The sequence below is a fragment of the Vigna unguiculata genome, chromosome 2, assembly GCF_037176805.1.
Source record: "Vigna unguiculata cultivar grain cowpea cultivar isolate G323 ecotype 2 chromosome 2, ASM3717680v1, whole genome shotgun sequence".
NCBI lineage: Eukaryota > Viridiplantae > Streptophyta > Magnoliopsida > Fabales > Fabaceae > Vigna > Vigna unguiculata.
In genome coordinates this window covers 1,745,315-1,763,988 of record NC_140793.1, presented here as the reverse complement: position 1 = coordinate 1,763,988, position 18,674 = coordinate 1,745,315, and the positions used below count along the sequence as shown (strand labels likewise).

General features: G+C 36.2%; 1 protein-coding gene and 1 long non-coding RNA gene across 3 annotated transcripts; both read left to right on the top strand.

Moving 5' to 3' along the window:
* Window positions 1-1,326: 1,326 nt before the first annotated feature.
* LOC146888193 (uncharacterized) lies at window positions 1,327-2,661 on the top strand. The gene is made up of 3 exons (XR_014992912.1): window positions 1,327-1,495; window positions 1,603-1,671; window positions 2,636-2,661. It is a non-coding gene; the product is annotated as an uncharacterized LOC146888193 (long non-coding RNA).
* A 1,611-nt stretch (window positions 2,662-4,272) lies between these two features.
* Window positions 4,273-9,059, top strand: LOC114173806 (protein indeterminate-domain 4, chloroplastic-like). Of its 2 annotated transcripts, XM_028058430.2 has the most exons (5): window positions 4,273-4,508; window positions 4,625-4,670; window positions 4,789-5,016; window positions 5,380-5,776; window positions 7,625-9,059. In XM_028058430.2, exons 3-5 carry the CDS (start codon window positions 4,824-4,826, stop codon window positions 8,715-8,717), a joined length of 1,683 nt encoding a protein of 560 aa, XP_027914231.1. In that variant the 5' UTR covers window positions 4,273-4,508; window positions 4,625-4,670; window positions 4,789-4,823; the 3' UTR covers window positions 8,718-9,059. The 2 variants fall into 2 exon arrangements, with proteins under 2 accessions (XP_027914231.1, XP_027914230.1); XM_028058429.2 differs by having other exon boundaries at window positions 4,274-4,670.
* Window positions 9,060-18,674: the final 9,615 nt, after the last annotated feature.

Here is an 18,674-nt window from a genome sequence, read left to right as displayed (position 1 = left end):
TATAAAAATATTAATTAAAATAAATGTATTTTATTAAAACAGTGGAAATACAATAAAATAAATAAAATTTAAACTATATTAATATAAACACTTCTAATATATAATGAAATTTAAAATTTGTCCATATATTACAAATTGAATTTGTAATATTGTTTATGTTAGCAATTTGGGTTATATATATATATATATATATATATATATATATATATATATATATATATATATATAATAAAGTGTATTAGGACTATTATATTATTAGTCAAAGTATTAAAGTGATATAATTAAATAAATATATGGCTAAGAGTATATACATGTCATGATATATTAAATGTGTATATGCCAACAATATTCTAATTTGATGAAGGGACCAAATTAGAAATATTGAAATTAAGTAACATTACGTACTATTCCCTCCCCATCAAGAAAGAAAATTCAGAGGAAACCTTCAGATGCTCTACAGTTGGAAGACCATGCTAAGTACTATCTTTTCTATCTACTATTCCCAATAATAAGGTAGCTTTCAATTCTTTGGATTATTAGGAATTGTTTAATTATCATTATATTGATGTTTTCATAAACCAACAAGTGGTATCAGAGCCGATGGTTAAAACCGACTAAGACGAGTGCAATATGGTCATTGTATCGAAAGTATTCCTGGCAAGGGTTTAAAGTAAGCATGTCCCATTAAGAAGAATGACGGTACAGAAAAGACAGAAAAAGAGTACTCGTGGTTGGGAATGCTTTCGCTGGAGGAGGAATGTACCAATGTGGTTGAAGGGACTCACACTTGAGGGGGAGATTGTTAGGAATCCAAGTGTGAGTCTAAATCCCACATTGGCTAGAAATGAAAAAGTAGAGCACTATATAAGGATAAAGACCCGTCATAAACACATTGCCTTAAGGTTTTGGGTTGAGAGTGGTGTCAATACCTTATGTGCCTTATGTGGTTGGGCTATGTCTCATTGATGTTGTATCTCCCCCATTCAAACCTCCTCTATAAACCCAACAATTTACACTTTCATAACTAGAAGTAATTACAACTATTTAAAAAAAAAAATATTAGCTTCACCAAAATAAAAAGAAAATACAATTTATGAATCATTTCTCAACATTTTCATCCCCTTCTTCTTGATCTTCATACATACCACTAAGATATTTTATCATTTTTTTTCATCTTGATCTTCACCAACAACTTGTAAAAAAGAAAATAAATTTAATAATCGTTTCAAATAATGATTACATACTTGTTGTGAGACCCGCTTCATCTCTTCCATTTTCTTTTCCTCTTTCCCTTTTACTTTCACCATATCACTGCTGCCACACTCACAGAACAACACAATTTCACTTCACCTTATCCATTATGTTTTCTCTGCCATCTCTCTAAACTAGTGGATTGAAGCTACCATTCTAATTCACTCTCCAATTCTTCAGCAGCAAACGAACCTGGACCTAGGGCAGAAAACTTCTCCCATAATTGAATTCCCTCTTCATCCATGTAAGTTAACTCTAGTTTCCCTTTTCTCTTCAATTTTGAATCCGGGAATTCCATCAGTGCTAATTCAATTTAGGATCACATTCTTACCCTATGAACCTGTATTTCAGCTCCCTAAGTTGTGCGTTTGGAGGTGCTCACTGTTAAAAAAGGGTCTTGCTTGTGAGTAAATTCTAGAGGTAAGGGAAGCTAATCGAAATTCTTCTCATTTAAACCATGAACCATGTTTGATTCAAGCTTTGTGTGCTGAATTGAGGTTTGAAACGCATGTGTGGGTGTTTGATTGTTGTTTGCCATGAATTCAGTGCTCCTGAATGCGGGAACAGTGGAGTAACCTGGTATTTTCGCCTAGGCGGGTGGTTCTCGCTCAAGCGAAAACACTAGAAAACCCACCCCTGTTCCTGTGCGATAGTTCACCTAGTTTTTAATTTTTGCCACTATTAGAGCCTTGCTCAGGCGAGACTGACTCGCCTAAGCGAGATGGCCTCTTGCCTGGGCTAGAATGTCTAGCTTAAGCGAGAGCCACTGTAGTGGGGTACCTCAGCTTCTGTTTTAAAGAGTAAAATTATATGTTCTAATGTAGTTTTGTGCAAATAAACTCTTATATGCTTGGAATGTCATTATTAATGTATTGTGTGATGAAATTGGATGAATATGAATTATAAAGAGCTGTGGCTGGAATAGAATTTCAAGGGAAATTCAGGTGAACTTGTTAGTGTGTGTAAGGACGTGTGGAATCCATATTGGTTAGTATTCTGAAACTCCAATAATCATTCACGCTCAGATAGAGCATAATGGATTATGTCGTGAGGAGTAGCAGGAGGTCCTAGTCCTTGGACTTGATCAAGTCCTAGACGCGAAGGGGACTTACCCTGGGAACAGTCGGGTGATAACTCCTTGTGTCCAGACTCTGCAGAGTCTGGGAACCGTTACAGGTGCAAGCCACCAAGAGCTCCAATGTCGCTTACACAATCCGGATATCGAGTCTAGAATTATACGATTGAACTATGTGTTATGAATGATATTTATATTGTGAATTATATCATTTTTTTCTCTTATTTCAGTTAGCTTACCCTTTTGTTTATGTTTGCTTGTCCTTGTGTGTTCTCCTTTGCAATGATCACCTACTGTTGGTGTGAGCAGAGCCGAATCCAGATGATGACACCCCCTTCTGAGCAGGAATTGATCCTTACTTGATGTTGTGATAGTTTTGGGCCAGATCCCGTGGAGTCTTAATTTGACGCGTAGTTTAGGCCTTCTTCTTATATATCTACCCTTGTCACCAGGGATTTGCATGGCTATTTTTGGATGACTGTACCAACTGTATATACTTATATATATATATATATATATATATATATATATATATATATATATATATATATATATATATATATATATATATATATATATATATATATATGACTGTTATTCCTACTCTCTGCTATGCATGATCATAATATAATGTTTTATTTGATAACGTAAAAAACTATTAAATGGGATGTTACACTTGTGAGTAGAAACTGTACGTTTTAAATATACTCACAACTATTGTTTATAAATAAGAAATGATACTCATACTCATCATAACAGTTGAGGTAATATAATTAGATTCATACACAATTAAATGGTGAAAAAACACCCCGCATGAAATACAAGGTTAACTTATTTCAACTTAGTTGTTATGATTTTTAAATTTAGATTCTGAATGTGGGAATAATTATTGTTATCATCATGCATGTATCAACATGAAGAACTTTATATCCTTTAAGTGACATCGTAAGAGTTAATCATCATGCATTTGTCACTGTTGTGTCTTTAAAAAACATTTTGGAAGATGAAGGTGGGAGGAGGAAGATACTTTTATATCTCAGTTTTTAAGTGATGTGAGACTATTGGATCTGATAGGAACAATTGGGATTGTGTATTAGATACCATCTAATTACACAAATTTGAAGCATATAAATAAAAATAAATCTTATTTCATGGAATTGGTTTTAGTAGATCTACTTAAATTTAAATTTACACAAGAAAATAATTTCTAGAAGGATCACTCAAAATATAAATAAAAGTACATAAATTTTTTTAATAAAAGTAATAATACAATTTTTTGAGAAAATTTTGTTAATTACACACAGTTATCTAAGTTTTCCATTCAAGTAAGAGATTGAGATGTGGTGATAACTCCAAAAAAATAGCTTACTTTTATAGTATTCTTTTGCAATTTTCTTTTGTATATCGCTTCGGAGGAACTTTAATGAACGATCACTTAAACATCCAATAAAATCTTATTATTTTAATATGATACTAGAATTATTAAAAATTTGTTTTAAATTAAAATTTATTTGACCTATAATAAAATTTTCATGATTTTTCAGAAACCTGACATTACTTACCCAGTTTGCTAACGTGGAATTAGTGTTAACATTTTTTGATAAAAGTTTTGAAGAATATAGATGTGAAAATATCTGATATGAAAAAATACATTTAAGGGTAAGGAGAATAATAATAATTGAGAATTGGCGTGTAGGAAAGGAAAGGAGGAAAGAACAAGTTGTGTTTGTTGGCAATAAGAAACGAAAGAAGAGAGAGATAAGAAGACTGTAAGGCCTAGGGTCGGTGGCCCCAAACCATCCTGTGCTAAGGGACACACTAGACTGTGCTGTGTAAGAGCTGCATAATAGGGACATAAATTACCCTCCATCCTTCATTTTGCTACTTCACCACACTAAATTATTTTCCCCTCACAGAATGCACACTTAACAAGGATCAGGAAAATGTATAAGCCAAACAAACGGACAAAAGAGAGAAAGAGAGAGAGAGAAAAAAAAAATGAGATATGGGTATGCGTATGGGGTGGACAAGTATGCTAACTATTATTTATGTAGAACGCATCAAATGATTGAGAAATAAGGGAAGAAGAAGAAGAAGAAGAAGAAGAAGGAGGTAGCTACTGAAGAAGCAAAATTTTATGCATAACAAAACAATAACTGGCTAGCTAGCTAGAGAGAGATGAGTAGGTTTTCAGAGTGATATTGTTTTCTTCCTCTCTTCCTCTCACAATTCTTGCTGTCTCTTTTTGATAAAATTCTTCTTGGTGTTTTCTGGGTTTAATCTCAAACCTTTTTCAAGAGACAACAAAGCACCCAAAATCAAACATATATATAGCCTCACTCAGGTCCTACTTCTTTCTCCTTTTTCATTCATATGCCTTTTGTTTCCCTTCTTCTATTCTATTCTGCTTATATGATTTCCAACAGACACCAATATATGAGAGTTTTTTACTTCTGTTTCAGAACTTCCAGATTTGCTCTCATCTTTGGAAAACAACATGGCTTCTGGTTCCTCATCCACACCCTTTTTGGGAATCAGACAACAAAATCAAACTCAGGTTTCACAACACCACCAACCCTCCACAGCTGCTTCATCAACTACTACTACTACTACTACTACTACTTCTACTACTACCACCACTCCAACCACAGTGCCTCAGAAGAAAAGAAGGAATCAACCAGGAACACCATGCAAGTACCTCTATATGCATTCTTCATTAGATTCCATTATTACTTCAAAAACCATTTGCATGTACATGGAAAATACCCCTTATGTGTGATTTTGTTTCTAGAAGAAACAATCATGACAAGGAAACCCTAAATCCTGCTATTACACAGGACTAGGAATTCTTTAACTCGGTAAAGCTTGAATACAATGGCAAGGCTTTTTAATTTCTTCTATGCTTATACATTAAATTTTTTTAAATCTTGGCTATTCACTCTCAGCATTAAATTTTCTAACTATTAGTTGTTTGGCTTTATTCAATAAAGTTTTTCTTTTTGAAATCCCTGGAATGGGAAGAACAACGTGTATGTATGGATGTGTGTGTGCAGATCCAGATGCTGAGGTGATAGCACTATCTCCGAAGACTCTAATGGCAACAAACAGGTTTATATGCGAAGTGTGCAATAAAGGGTTCCAAAGGGAGCAAAACCTACAGCTCCACAGAAGAGGACACAATCTGCCTTGGAAGCTGAAGCAGAAGAGTAACAAAGAGCCAAAGAGAAAGGTTTATCTGTGTCCTGAGCCCACATGTGTTCATCACGACCCTTCAAGGGCTCTCGGAGATCTCACTGGCATCAAAAAACACTACTCTCGCAAACACGGTGAGAAGAAGTGGAAGTGTGACAAATGCTCCAAAAAATATGCTGTTCAATCAGATTGGAAGGCACACTCCAAAACCTGTGGCACCAGAGAGTATAGATGTGACTGTGGCACCCTCTTCTCCAGGTATCAACAACAATCCAAAATTACCTTTGTTTCTAATATTGAATGTTTGGTGTAGCTAAAATATTATCATACAAAACGACTTTTCAGTTAAAGCCATTCTAAGCGCAATTTGACAGGGAAAAGGATAAACGGACATGTATCATATATATTACACACACTTTTCACCTAACTCTTCTAAGAAAAATGAACTTCTTATGGATACTAGGACTAGTAGATTTGGGTAAGTTTTAATGTAAAAGAAAGAAAAAAAAAATGTTTTCTTGGTAGTGTGGAAAACAATTAGTTTTTTCATACCCATTTTCTATTATTCTATGTACTCTTTTGTTTTGTCTCTGTCTTTTCTCTTAATTAATTATTACATCTCCCATTGTTATCTTTCCAATCTAGTAGTCCCAGTGTGAAAAGGGTGTAATGCAAACTCAGTATCTATCAATGGTCTACGCAAGAAAAACTTTTGATAAGAAAAAGGGTTGTGAAAATAGTAAAAAGCGAAAGGAAATTTCTCAAACAAATGCTGTCCTGATATATCAGATTTTTTATCCTGACTTAACAGGGAGTAAACTGTGGTGAATGTAAAAATAAAAGAAATGTGTTTTTGCAATGTTAAAACGTAAAATTGAGGAAGACCGTTCTACTTTTTGTTGTGTTAGTTTATGTGTGGGTGTTAGTGGAGGGACGTGGAAGAGGCAGAAGACTGGTCGCACGTGAGCAGTGTAGAAAAGTGTTTGAAAAATTTGAAATGTTTTGAGAAGAAAAAACAAGGCAAAGCTCAACTTTGTTCCTCGGGAACATCGCCCCTTATCCTTATTCCCATTCACGTGTAGTTATAAGCAACAATGTAAGAGGGGGCACAGGCCCAGGCACAGTGATACTGGGTTTGTTCTCACATGACTTGGAGTTGCATTGTTTTGTTTTGTTTCGTGTTGGATACATATATATAATTCATACGTGTACGTGGTTTCAAATATGCTTCATCAGGTACAGTTCGTTCATGCTCCTTATTTATTGTCACACTGGCCCTTTGTTTTTTCAAGTCATTTGTGCAACAAATTGAACCCTCTGCATTAATGTTGCATACATAGTTTCATGTTTTTTCTCTCACTGAGAATTTCCGAGAATTTAGCAACTCTTTTGTTGGTACGATCGTTTTCACAAGAATTTTTCTCAGGGCAGAAAATGGACAACTCATGGGGCAGTTTGCATTTATTGAGGCTGGACCCATGCTGAGTTTATTATAATTGACTTTCATCAAATCTGTAAATAATTCTTTCTTCTCAGTGATCAAAGAGAGGACTCAAAGTGGTAGTTCGATAAGGAGTTGTTGGTGTGTATCACATTTTGGCATAATACTCTGGGCCCTAGCTCTCTTTCTGTCATACTTCTATTAATTTCAAAACACAAGATCCAATTTCAACAACAAAATTATTTTCCAAATTGAATACCTAATTCTCTATTTTCCCATTTCATGCTTTTGGGACCCTCTATGCATTTGATTGACTATGTGTAACATCACCATAAAATTAAACATCTTTCTAATTTTATATTTCATTCTTCTTTTGGCAAGTGTGAAATTGTTCATCAGTGGTTGTGAATCAAGATGGTTGTATATATTCTTAAGGTGGTTGTATATCTTTCTAATTAAACATCTCTTATTGTTCTTAAGGTGGTTGTATATATTCTTCTCTTCTAACCCTTTAACCTATAATATACTTGCAATAAGATAGGTCATGAATCAAGATTATATACTTGGAGAAATTTAGTTTGGATTGTTTTCCTAGTGCTAGTTATGTGTATATAAACAACATTTGTGTTCTTCAATTCCAATAATATGTTATTAACTTGTTGCAGGCGTGACAGTTTTATCACTCATAGGGCCTTTTGTGATGCTCTAGCACATGAGAGTGCAAGACACCCTTCAAACCTGAACCCTTTGGGAACCCATCATCTATATGGCACAAACCACATGAGCCTAGGACTAGGTGCCCAACTTCAGAACCAAGCACCCTCTGCTAACAGTTTATTGAGCCTTGGAAGTGCACCAAAGTTTGAGCACTTAATCTCTCCAAATCTGCACCATTCATCTGCATTTGGAGTGCAATCTCCACCCCACTCATCATTCTTCATAACTGACCCAAACCAAGCATTTCAAGACCTTCAGTCTCAGCAACAAGGACCCTTATTCTCAACCAAGCAACTCCACGGTCTTATGCAGCTCCCTGATCTTCAAGGAACCAACAACAACTCCACCTCTGCCTCATCACTGTCTGCTTCAGCAAACAACACCAATCTCTTCAACCTCAGCTTCTTTCCTAATACCAATACCAGTGGCAGCATAATCAACGACCAATTCAGCAACATAAGTGGAGGCAATGACCAAGGAACAACAACACTCTATAGCTCTAGTAGCCCTGTAAGTAACCAAGTTGGTTCAGGCTTGTCTTCACTCTTTGGCAATTCATCTTTGCAGCAAGATAACATGTCCCCTCACATGTCAGCCACTGCATTGCTTCAGAAAGCTGCTCAAATGGGTTCAACCACAACCACCAATGGTCCCTGCTCTCTTCTTAGAGGAACAGAAGAATTAGGTATAAGGTCAAGGATGGAGAGTGAGCACAGTAACCATCTGCGCGGATTGATGAACTCCTTTGCCAATGGAAACGCTTCCATATTTGGCAACGTGAAAGGGAACGAAAACAACCTTGGCCAGTTTCACAACGTTGTGGAGGAGCCTAAGAAGATGTCACAAAATCTTGGTTTGTGCTTTGGAGGGTCTGATAAGTTGACCTTGGACTTTTTGGGGGTTGGAGGAATGGTCAGAAACATGAACAGTGGTGGGTTTTCACAACGAGACCAACAGCACTCCATGGGAACTATGAGCCCCTTGGATCCTAAATTGGAATCAGCACAACCAAACCAAAACTTTGGAGCCTCAACACTCTAACAAGTTGGTCAGACAAAACATACGTCATCTCTCTGTGCTTTCAAAGGGATTAGTTTCTTCCCGTCACTTAAAAAACTAAAAAACACAAAGTTGGGTAAATTTGTTAGGCAGAAAAAAAATGTTTATTGTTTTAGATATATGTTCTAGTTCTTAAGTTTTCCCTTTTGAAGAAAGTTCCACTGCCAAGTGCTAAGTTAGGGTTTCGTTTCTAAAGTATGCAATATCCATGTATTTTTCTTGAAACATATATGGGTCCGTTTTCCCCTTTCACTCACTTTCACTGTAGAAATTTCATTCTCTTTGACAGTGATAGATATCTAATAAATTTACTGTTGCATTGAATATTACGACCCTGAGGTAAATAAATTAAGGAAAATAGTTACTAACAGTAAAAGCACGTGGTAAAGACCAGGCTCTGTACAATACTCACCAAACGAGGAAGCTGGCTCTCACTTTCTGAGAATCTTCACATGTTGGCTATATTCCAAGAGAAGCGACAAATGCTAGCTGCAGATTTCATTTCAGTTTAACTATTCTCCTCTGGTGTTATATAATATTGACTAATTAAAAGGGTTTCAAAAACTTTAAAACATAGCCAATTAACAAGTTTTTTCTTTTTTCTTGACTAGCTAGTACTTGCATAGAAAAAGACTAAGCATGGCATTAATTTGAGCAATTAATTGTGTTGACATTCTTTTGCTTAACAAAGACTCAATAGACAGTAGCATTTTCATATAAACATTCTTCACCAAGTTGACTACCTTTGAAATTGGTACTCTCTTTCTCTCTCTCCTTTTTCAACTGCTTGCATGATGCATGCACTGTAGCGTACTTCCTTAGTCGTAAGGGTTAGCTTTCACATCATTTATTCAAGTTCTGAATGATTTTTAGGAAGTTAATGAGGGTGCTGGCTGACCGTACTGTATCCTGCAGAAAAAGTAGCCTGCAATGTTCGTTAGAGCAATTATAGGTAAGCATTATGTGACACTTTTGTCGCATGTGATGCCATCTGATACCACTTATGGGAATCATTTAGTCCGTGACCAAGAAAACTCAGTAATGTTACCTCGCCTTTAAAATAGGTTACTAGGTTTTTCCCTTTTCTTTCACCCTTTTTATTTTTGGACATTCTGGAATAATTCATTCAGTGTTAAACAAAAGGGTTTCACCACTCTAGGACATTCTCCTACAACATATTCACTACGCAATGTAAGTTCTAGGGATTCATCCAGGTAACTTAGATGATAGGTTTCGGTGGAAGGTTGAGAGGTAAACAAACTGAGAAAATAATGAAAATTATTATTTTTCGTTTTCTCATTCAAAACAAAGACTTGTATGCTTTCTTAGGGAGATAAATAACTTGTGCAAAGCAAATAAAATAATAACAGAACAATATCGTGTAATATCAATGATGTTAACAAAATTTAGTTGAATCTATTTATTTCCAAATTTGTTATTGCCCTTAAGATTATTATACACGTAATAACTTCTATTCACTTGGGTTATTTCTCTATCTTTTTGGCTTCACATAGTTATTGGTTTTCTTCCTACATCTCCAATAGTTTTTTCGCACCCCCGAGTATTTTTTTTAAGTTCCACAACTGACCTTTGATTATTTGACCAATTGTATTAATTTTTTTAAAATTTAAACCTCACCTTCTCTCTTCTATTTAATTAAAATCAACTCACCCCCACGTTAAACGTTGTGGTCACTCCCAAATCCCACCAAACTTCACACTCCTCCCTTGTCTCCTTTATTTTGCTTCCCAGGTAGTGTTCATTCTCCCTACCTTGCTCTCTCCTCTCTTCTTTTTCTCCTCTACGTTATTCCTCAAGACACCATTCAGATTTAACATGTAATATTTCTCTTCCTCAATACCGTACAAAATGTATAAAAAACCATTACCAGAAATCGACTTCCGTAAGGTTAACATATGTACTGCATGTCGACTCCCGGTGAAGCAAATCCTAAATGTGTATAGCGTTCCGAAAGTGGGCCTTTGTGAATCTAGCTTCTGGATGTCGACTTTCGGTGAAGGGTGCTTCCGGATGTCGATATTAGGTGAACTGCACTTATAGATGTGGACTTTTGTGAAGGCTTGATTTTCGAATGTGGACTACGGGTTATGTTTGTTTCCGGATGTGGTTTTGCTTATTGCGGATATAGACTTCTGGCTGTTTTTTTATTTATAGTTTTTTCTTTATTATTTAAAGTTTTATTATTTTTAAGATTTTTGAAATATTTTATTTTAGGTTTTATGATATTTTCTTTAGTGTTTTTATGTTGTAACTTTTAATTATAATTATTTTTAATTTTAATATGTTTTTGAATTTGTTTATCATAGACATGGCTAGGACAAGAAGAACATTTGTACCTCGTGGCGAAAGTTTTTCACATGATGAGGCTTCTAAACATGAGCCTAAACGTAGATCTATGACATCTGCTCGCAGAAGAGGTAAGGTTCGTCATGGAGATGTTGGTTCATCAGCAACTCTTGGAGAAATTGGTCCATCATCAACTCATGGACAAGTTGGTCCATCATCAACAACTCTTGCTGATATTCATGAGGAGTAGGAGAATGTTATCCAGCATGAGAAGGTTGTTCCAGAGCAAGACCACCATGGTTTAGGAGGATTTCTTGAAGGACCCAAGGATATTTCTCTGTTGATCGGATATGTTGATCATGTCGCATGTGCTATTTGGGATGGTCAGGTTAGTATAGTACTTTAATAATTTTTTTCCTAAAGTTGGTAGATGAATTTAAAAAATTTGTATAATGTTTTTTATTAGGACTGAGTGGACATGAAGTTGGTATCCCATGGAAAGAAATTAAAAAGATTCGAAGTTTGTCATGAGGGCCTAATATTGGCTTTCGTTGAGAGGTGGCGTAGAGAGACCAATAGCTTTCATCTTCCTTTTGGAGAGATGACCGTGACACTATATGACGCCTTCGTCCTCCTCCATTTGCCTATAGTAGGATAGTTTGTCCAAACGAAGCACTAGACTTCGATGCTGCTTTGGAGAGTTTAATGAATCTTTTACGCGTTGAATGGACGAGGGCGTCATTTAAGCTCAAGCAATGCCATGGTTCCCACGTAAGACTGAGTTGGTTGAGAAAGTACATTGAGTGTTATCAAAGTCAGTAGTGGGAGATTGTGGCACGAACATATCTATTGCATTATGTTGACTGCACCATTTTTGTGGTTAAGAGCGCTACCTACATCAGCGTGTCGTAGCTACATATGTTTGTAGATTTGCAGTCATGTGAGAGGTTTTCATGGGGATCTGCTACACTTGCACATCTTTGTGAGTATCTTGGCGATGTGAGTCTTACACACACGAGGCAATTAGTGTAACATCTCGGTCAGATATTACTAAATTTAATAAAATAAAATAAAATAAATAATAAAGTCACATTAATATAAGTTGCCTTTCCAAAAAATGAGAGAAAATTAAAATATTTATTAAATGCATTCATCTAAAAATCATAAAGTTCCAATAATCATTACAAGTTCATAAACCAATAGAAATATTGTTACAAAATCATAAAAGAAAATCCACAATTAAAAACTTCATAAAAGCTTTCCTAAGCTAGCCCCTCTCCAGCTCTATGCCTCACTAACACCATCTGCAACATCATCTACTCCCGTGTAATGAATTACACAATCATCGTCAAACACAAGCAGATAGGGTGGGCTAACACACACACACACACACACACACACACACACACACACACACACACATATATATATATATATATATATATATATATATATATATATATATATATATATATATATATATAAATCACAACTCAAAATACACACATTCATCAAAGAAACTTCATCCTCTAATTCCACAAAGCATGGTCACCACCATGTTTATCCACATTCTACACCTTTGAAAGGATAATCTTAAGATATCCTTTACTGCCACAAGCCACAACTTGTGGTTCCACCATCTACAAGCCACAACTTGTAGAAACACGTGAGGGAATATCATGCTACGGACCACACTCTGTAACGCCAGATAGAGTTCCCAATATAAACCACAATTCGTACTCTCAACACGAGATTAGCACATCATTGGCCACAACATATGATTGCTCAATCAAGTGGAGACCCTTCGTACGAGCCACAACTCGCACACTCACACCGATAACACTCACCATTCCGAGCCATAACTCAAGGAATGCCTATGTTCATCCTCCATCCCAAGTCACAACTTAAGGGATTCCATTATGAACCACAAGTCAAGGAATGCCACGTGTTTACCCTCCATCCTGAGCCATAACTCAAGGGATATCATTTTGAGCCACAACTCAAGGAATGCTCCAGCAAAGACCATCTTTAAGGTACCACCCAAAGTCTTGTAGGTCACGCACATCCAACGAAGCAATCCATTGCCTTTGCATCATCCCTGTAGTTTCTTAAGCACTACTAGGCGAAAGTTAGTTACAGACTACCTAGCGGAATCTATTTGCCGCCAAGCACTTTAGGACATATTGCCTCTATAGGTATCGCCTGGCAAGATGAACCTCACCGCCAAGCGTAGGAGTTCTAGTGGCTCCCTAGATTTGGGGCTATCGCCTGGCAGTTCCATTCCCATCGCCAGGTGCCACACTAGTAAACAAGTTTTACTAGTTTTTCACATTGCAAAACCAAGTACCCCTCTCTATAATTCTAGCAGGCTCCCTTGAGTCACCAAATAGTGAACTCCTATAATTTATCTTGATCCATTTGTTCCCAATCCTACAAAAAATACAGTCTTACCATTCCCTTTTGGCATCATATCCACCTTCAAATCCAATCCCAAGTTAGCCTTCCATGGCCCCAATTCCAGCACCCAATACTTCCCTAATTCAATCTAAATTCCCAGTCTTAGATCACTAATGTACTAGAATCAACCCTTACGACCACTCTCCTACAATTCCGACATCAACCGCCAACACTTAATGAAATAATTGCATCCTAAGTTCACTTGAGCACTTTACAAAGAATCTTAAAACTCTAAGTTCCATTATATAGTTAATATTATATATAGTTCTGGTATCATGCACCTGATATCCATTATTTTTGTGTCACCTCCTCCTAACCATAACCTAACCTTAAATTCATTTCTCCTTCTTGATCTAGGCACTTTTTCCTCACCTTTTTCCTCTATTCAAGGTCTCTTATTCCACTTTCATAAATCAAGTATCACGATGAAACCCCAAAACCCACACTGCACCTCACAACCACAGAGTACCAATTTGTACTACGTTGGCGTTTGGCGGCAAGACCAGTGCCGCAAGCGATGCATACAATTCTGGGTAAAACCAGAATCTCTATGCACCTGCGAAGCACCTCAAAAATTCCCAAAATACACTTCTCTGTCTATTTCCACAACTCTGCCAGTAATCATGCTGACAATTGTACAATTATACAACCTATACCATCTCCAAAAAAATTTTAGTGCAATTCAACAACAATTAATCCAAGAACACAAAAAAAAACCCAATGACTAAACCGTAAAAGGTGTTCATACAATTTCCTCCAATTAACTCCCAATCACAACGTAATTCAACAATTTATGGCAAATAACCAAACAATAGTTAAAGCTCCCTTTTTCCCTAATCAAAATCAACCCAGAAACCCCAAAACACCAAACGTCGAGCTAATCTTGCTCACATTGCCTGGCAGGTGTTCATCACCACCAGGCGGTTTATGCAGAAACCCAGAAAACTGGCTGATAAAGATTGCATCGCCTGGTGGCCAGTTTCTGCCGCTAAGCGGTTCCTCGTAGGAACCCAGAAATGCAGTACAATTCATATGGGTTATTTGACGAGTGTTCACTACCGCCAGGAAACATGAAATTCAACGAAATGGCAGAATTTAGGCATCTACGTACACATATATCATGCATACATAACAATACAAATTAAATTCATAAAACACAGCTCATTTAACTTGGTTTCCATTCCTATCATTTTATCACTCATCATGATCCCGCATTTTATTAAAAATAATAAACAATTAAAAAACACACAAATGACACACACAAGCCTTGAACCCAAGTTCTCCCAACACTATCAGGTATTCTTAACAATTTAAGCTAGTACCATTCCACGTCATAAATCTTAGCATTAAATTTCATAAAAATTCCCACTACCTGCATTTATTAAATAATTATTTATTTAATTATTTAAATTTCTCGGGTCTTGCAGTTAGCTGGATATCTTAGTTGTTTACAGGTACAAAATATTTTAAGCTTTTTTTCATGTTTAATGCTTGATTGTTGAAATACATTTTCATTTGTTTGTAGAGTTAGATATATGAGCACTTTTCGGGATTCAAAAGGAAGCAATTATTGTATAATAAGCAGGGAGCTCAGGCAACACATTTTTTTACTCCTAGATTGAATGGTACTCTGCATGAGCTCAGGGCAAACTTGGATGCACTGATGTATGATGGGGTCGTGTGGAACCCGTATGCATCAAATTGGGTTACTCGTCCCCTTATAACCATCTCTCTATTCTCTGGCTTCAATCAAGTGTATGTAATTGCTCATTGTCATCTACTAGAATGTGTGTTGCGCAAATTCGGGCTTCTACAGCCCATCCTGAGGTTTCCTAATGCCGACTTGGTAAACATCAATTATCAATGGATACGCTTCTTGGATCATGTGTTGGTAGGTGTGATTCCAACGTTGTCTCCTAATGCATGTGTGGACGGATACCTGCAGTAGTTTAAACGGGCATCCCATCCATATGTAATTCGGGGTGCTTACAGCGATCGGTCGAGTCTAGTTCGTCGTCTTCGATGACATCTACTAGATGATCTTCCATTGCAAAGGAGATCACTAGATTCATCATCCGGTTTATTGGTTAGTAACTAAAAAACTATATTTGACTACATGTAATGTTTTTAAGATACTTAATTTGATGTTGTCATTATAGGGCGTTATTCGACACATGATATCCGTCCTACAGAGGATGATAGATTGTCCCGATGTTAGTGAGGGGACATTAACATGGGACCATACCAACGAGGCATTGCAAATAGGTCGCCAGGTAGGGGTGAGCAAGAAATGCCTACCTAACCGTACCCACCCAAACTATATGAAAAAAATAAGTTACGGGTCGGTTCTAAACAAATTCAGGTCAGTTAAAAATAAAATAAAATGGATGAACGCGTTTAATCGGTTAGATATGGGTATGGAAAATAAAATCCATGGATACTCGACCCGACCCAATTATACTAAAAGTATGAACATCTTGTAGAAAAACCTAGTGCCACTGCCTTTTTCCTTCTTCTTCCCCTTTTTCCTTCTTCGTTCTTCTTCATTTTTTTTTCTTTTCTAAAACACTCCCCCACCCACCCAATTAGTGCCTCTTCTTCAATTTTCTTCTAAAACACTCCCACCCATCTAGTGCCGCTCGACCCACCCATCTATAGTCTCTCTGCCCTTTTTCTGACACCCTTTTGCAGGTTTTTGCGATGCGTTTGAGTAGTGTGGCTTCGCGATGCAGATCTACGTGAATGAAGGCTCGATCTACATTGCCATGGTGGTCGCTTGGGTTGTTGGCGTGTTGGTTGCTTGAAAGTCGATCTATAACTCCAACGAGTGTTGATAGTGGTTGTGTTAGTCGAACGCCGGTGAAGTTTGTTGATGAGCTTGTTGATCTGTGTGAGTCAAGTTGTTGTGCAAAGTGTTGATTAACGGTGGATCATGTTATTGTGTCGAGTGTTGATGTCGTGAAACATTTTCTCTTCTCTGGTTGGTGGTGAAGAAATAGATTGATCTTTATAATTTTAAATTCAGTTAACTCGCATCTGTTCATATTTAACTAAATCTGACTAACCTGACCTTTGAAATGGTCAGATATGAATTTGAAATAATAAATTCGGTTTGGATCAGATTGGTGGTTTTAGATCCGAATTCGGTCCAACCCGATCGATGCTCAGGCCTATCGCTAGGCAACCAAAGAATATGCCCATAGTAGTAGAGGAGGTCGAAATGTGCGATCCAGGTGAAGTTATAGTTTTGGATAGGAGCCTTTTATACATTGTTGTGTGGACATTATTTTATTTTCATTACATGTATTATCTAATTAGTCATGAACTTTTTATATTTTGTGGTACATAACATCTTATTTTTTACTCGCATTATGTGTTTGAAATGAAATTGTTTGAAATTATTGACATTGTTGACTAAATGTTAATCGCACTAAGGCCAAAATAGTTTCATTCCTTGGCTAGAGAAGTTATCGTTTTATAAATATGCATAAAAATCACAAACATTTTTTTATTCTCCATTAGAGAATATTCGGTGACAAAATGAATAACCTAAATAAAGAAAAAATAAATACAAATATCAATTTGTAACACCCTAGATAGATATTACTAGATAAAGCATATATCATAAAATTTCTTTTGGAATTAAAATATTATATAAAGTTCCCAAGTGCGGGAAAATTTAAAACTTATCTTGCTGTAGATCAATCACACTGCTCCATCTTTATTACACGTTCATAATAAAGAAAAGCATCATAAAATTTATTACAAAATGCATGAAAATGAAACATAGAGAAAAATTCCCCATCGTCTGCCCCGCTCTGTCACTATGCATCGACGTTATCACCTGGATTCACATCTGCTCCCGCGTGACATGTCACACGATCATCGCCAAACACAAACAGAAAGGGTGAGCTGAGAAAGAAAAATAATACAATCAATAAAATAATAAGAATTAACCCTCACTCAATCTATCTTAGCCAATTTTAGTTTATTAACTTCTTTATAACATTACACCACAATCTCATAACCTATATGAGAAAGATCCATTCACAACCTTGGTCTTTAGGGATTATCATGCTTCCACGAACCTACCCACTCGTGGTCCAGCTCTACGGACCTCTCTGCCCGTAGTCCAACTCTATGAACCTGCCCGCTCGTAGTCCAACATGCGTGAACACCTACTATGAACCTGCCCGCACCACCAAACACTACTCTAGTAGCGTAAATTGACTCGTTGTACCATTCCTAAACAGATTATGGCGTACTCCAATCATCATGTGCACACCTTAAAAACACCCAACAGATACAAGCACTTCCATTCAATTTCTATTGCACCCCACGAATCATATTCATAACATGAACAAACACTTATACATTCACAAATTTAAACCCATGACATCACTTGAGTTTTGGTTAATAATATACATTGCGCTTATGAACCAAAAAGACAACAACATCAATCTAAATCCAACAATAGTATCAACATTTTAAAGTCAACACACATAATAAAAGAATCTCTAACTGAAAATAATAAACCTCTCAAATTATTTGGTCTGTGCCCTAAAAAAACCACACTACCAAAGTTTCTCACAATTTCTTTTTGCCGCTACTGTAACCCATAATAAATAAACGCTCCCACTATTCTAAAATAATTAAATTCTACTATTTCATCAAAACGAACCCATCAAATACCAAATAAACCCATAAAAGATTCCATCCTCATCAGTAAACTTTATTTACAACAATCATTTTTTTTAGATGAAGATTTCCTTAGATTACGGGAATTACAAAATACCAATTTCTTAAAGGTAAAAAAAAAAATCTAACTAGAAACCAAAGCTTTGCACATTTTTTCGTTTTACTTTTATCAAATAAAGCTCACCCAATTCCAAACACTCGGAAGCCTTTTTCTTTTTTTTTCTTTATTTCCATAAAAAAATTATCAACACATGATAATAATAAAAATCAAGCCCGCAACTATAGAAAAGAAAACCACACAACCTCCGCCACCATACTGTTACACCCAAACTATATTTATTTATTTTATTTTCTTTTTTTTTTCATTCACAATACACCTTTGACCATTACCGAAATTGTAATTTTCTTATAATATTTCTATTCAAGACCAAGACGTGAGAAAATAGCACCAACCCAGCCACGTTAAAACAATTTTTC

Coding starts and splice junctions, on each gene's coding strand:
- LOC114173806 (XM_028058430.2), top strand. CDS start 4,824: ATGGCTTCTGGTTCCTCATCCACACCCTTTTTGGGAATCAGACAACAA. Junction 5,017..5,379: donor GAATCAACCAGGAACACCAT/GCAAGTACCTCT, acceptor GTGTGTGTGCAG/ATCCAGATGCTGAGGTGATA. Junction 5,777..7,624: donor TGTGGCACCCTCTTCTCCAG/GTATCAACAACA, acceptor AACTTGTTGCAG/GCGTGACAGTTTTATCACTC.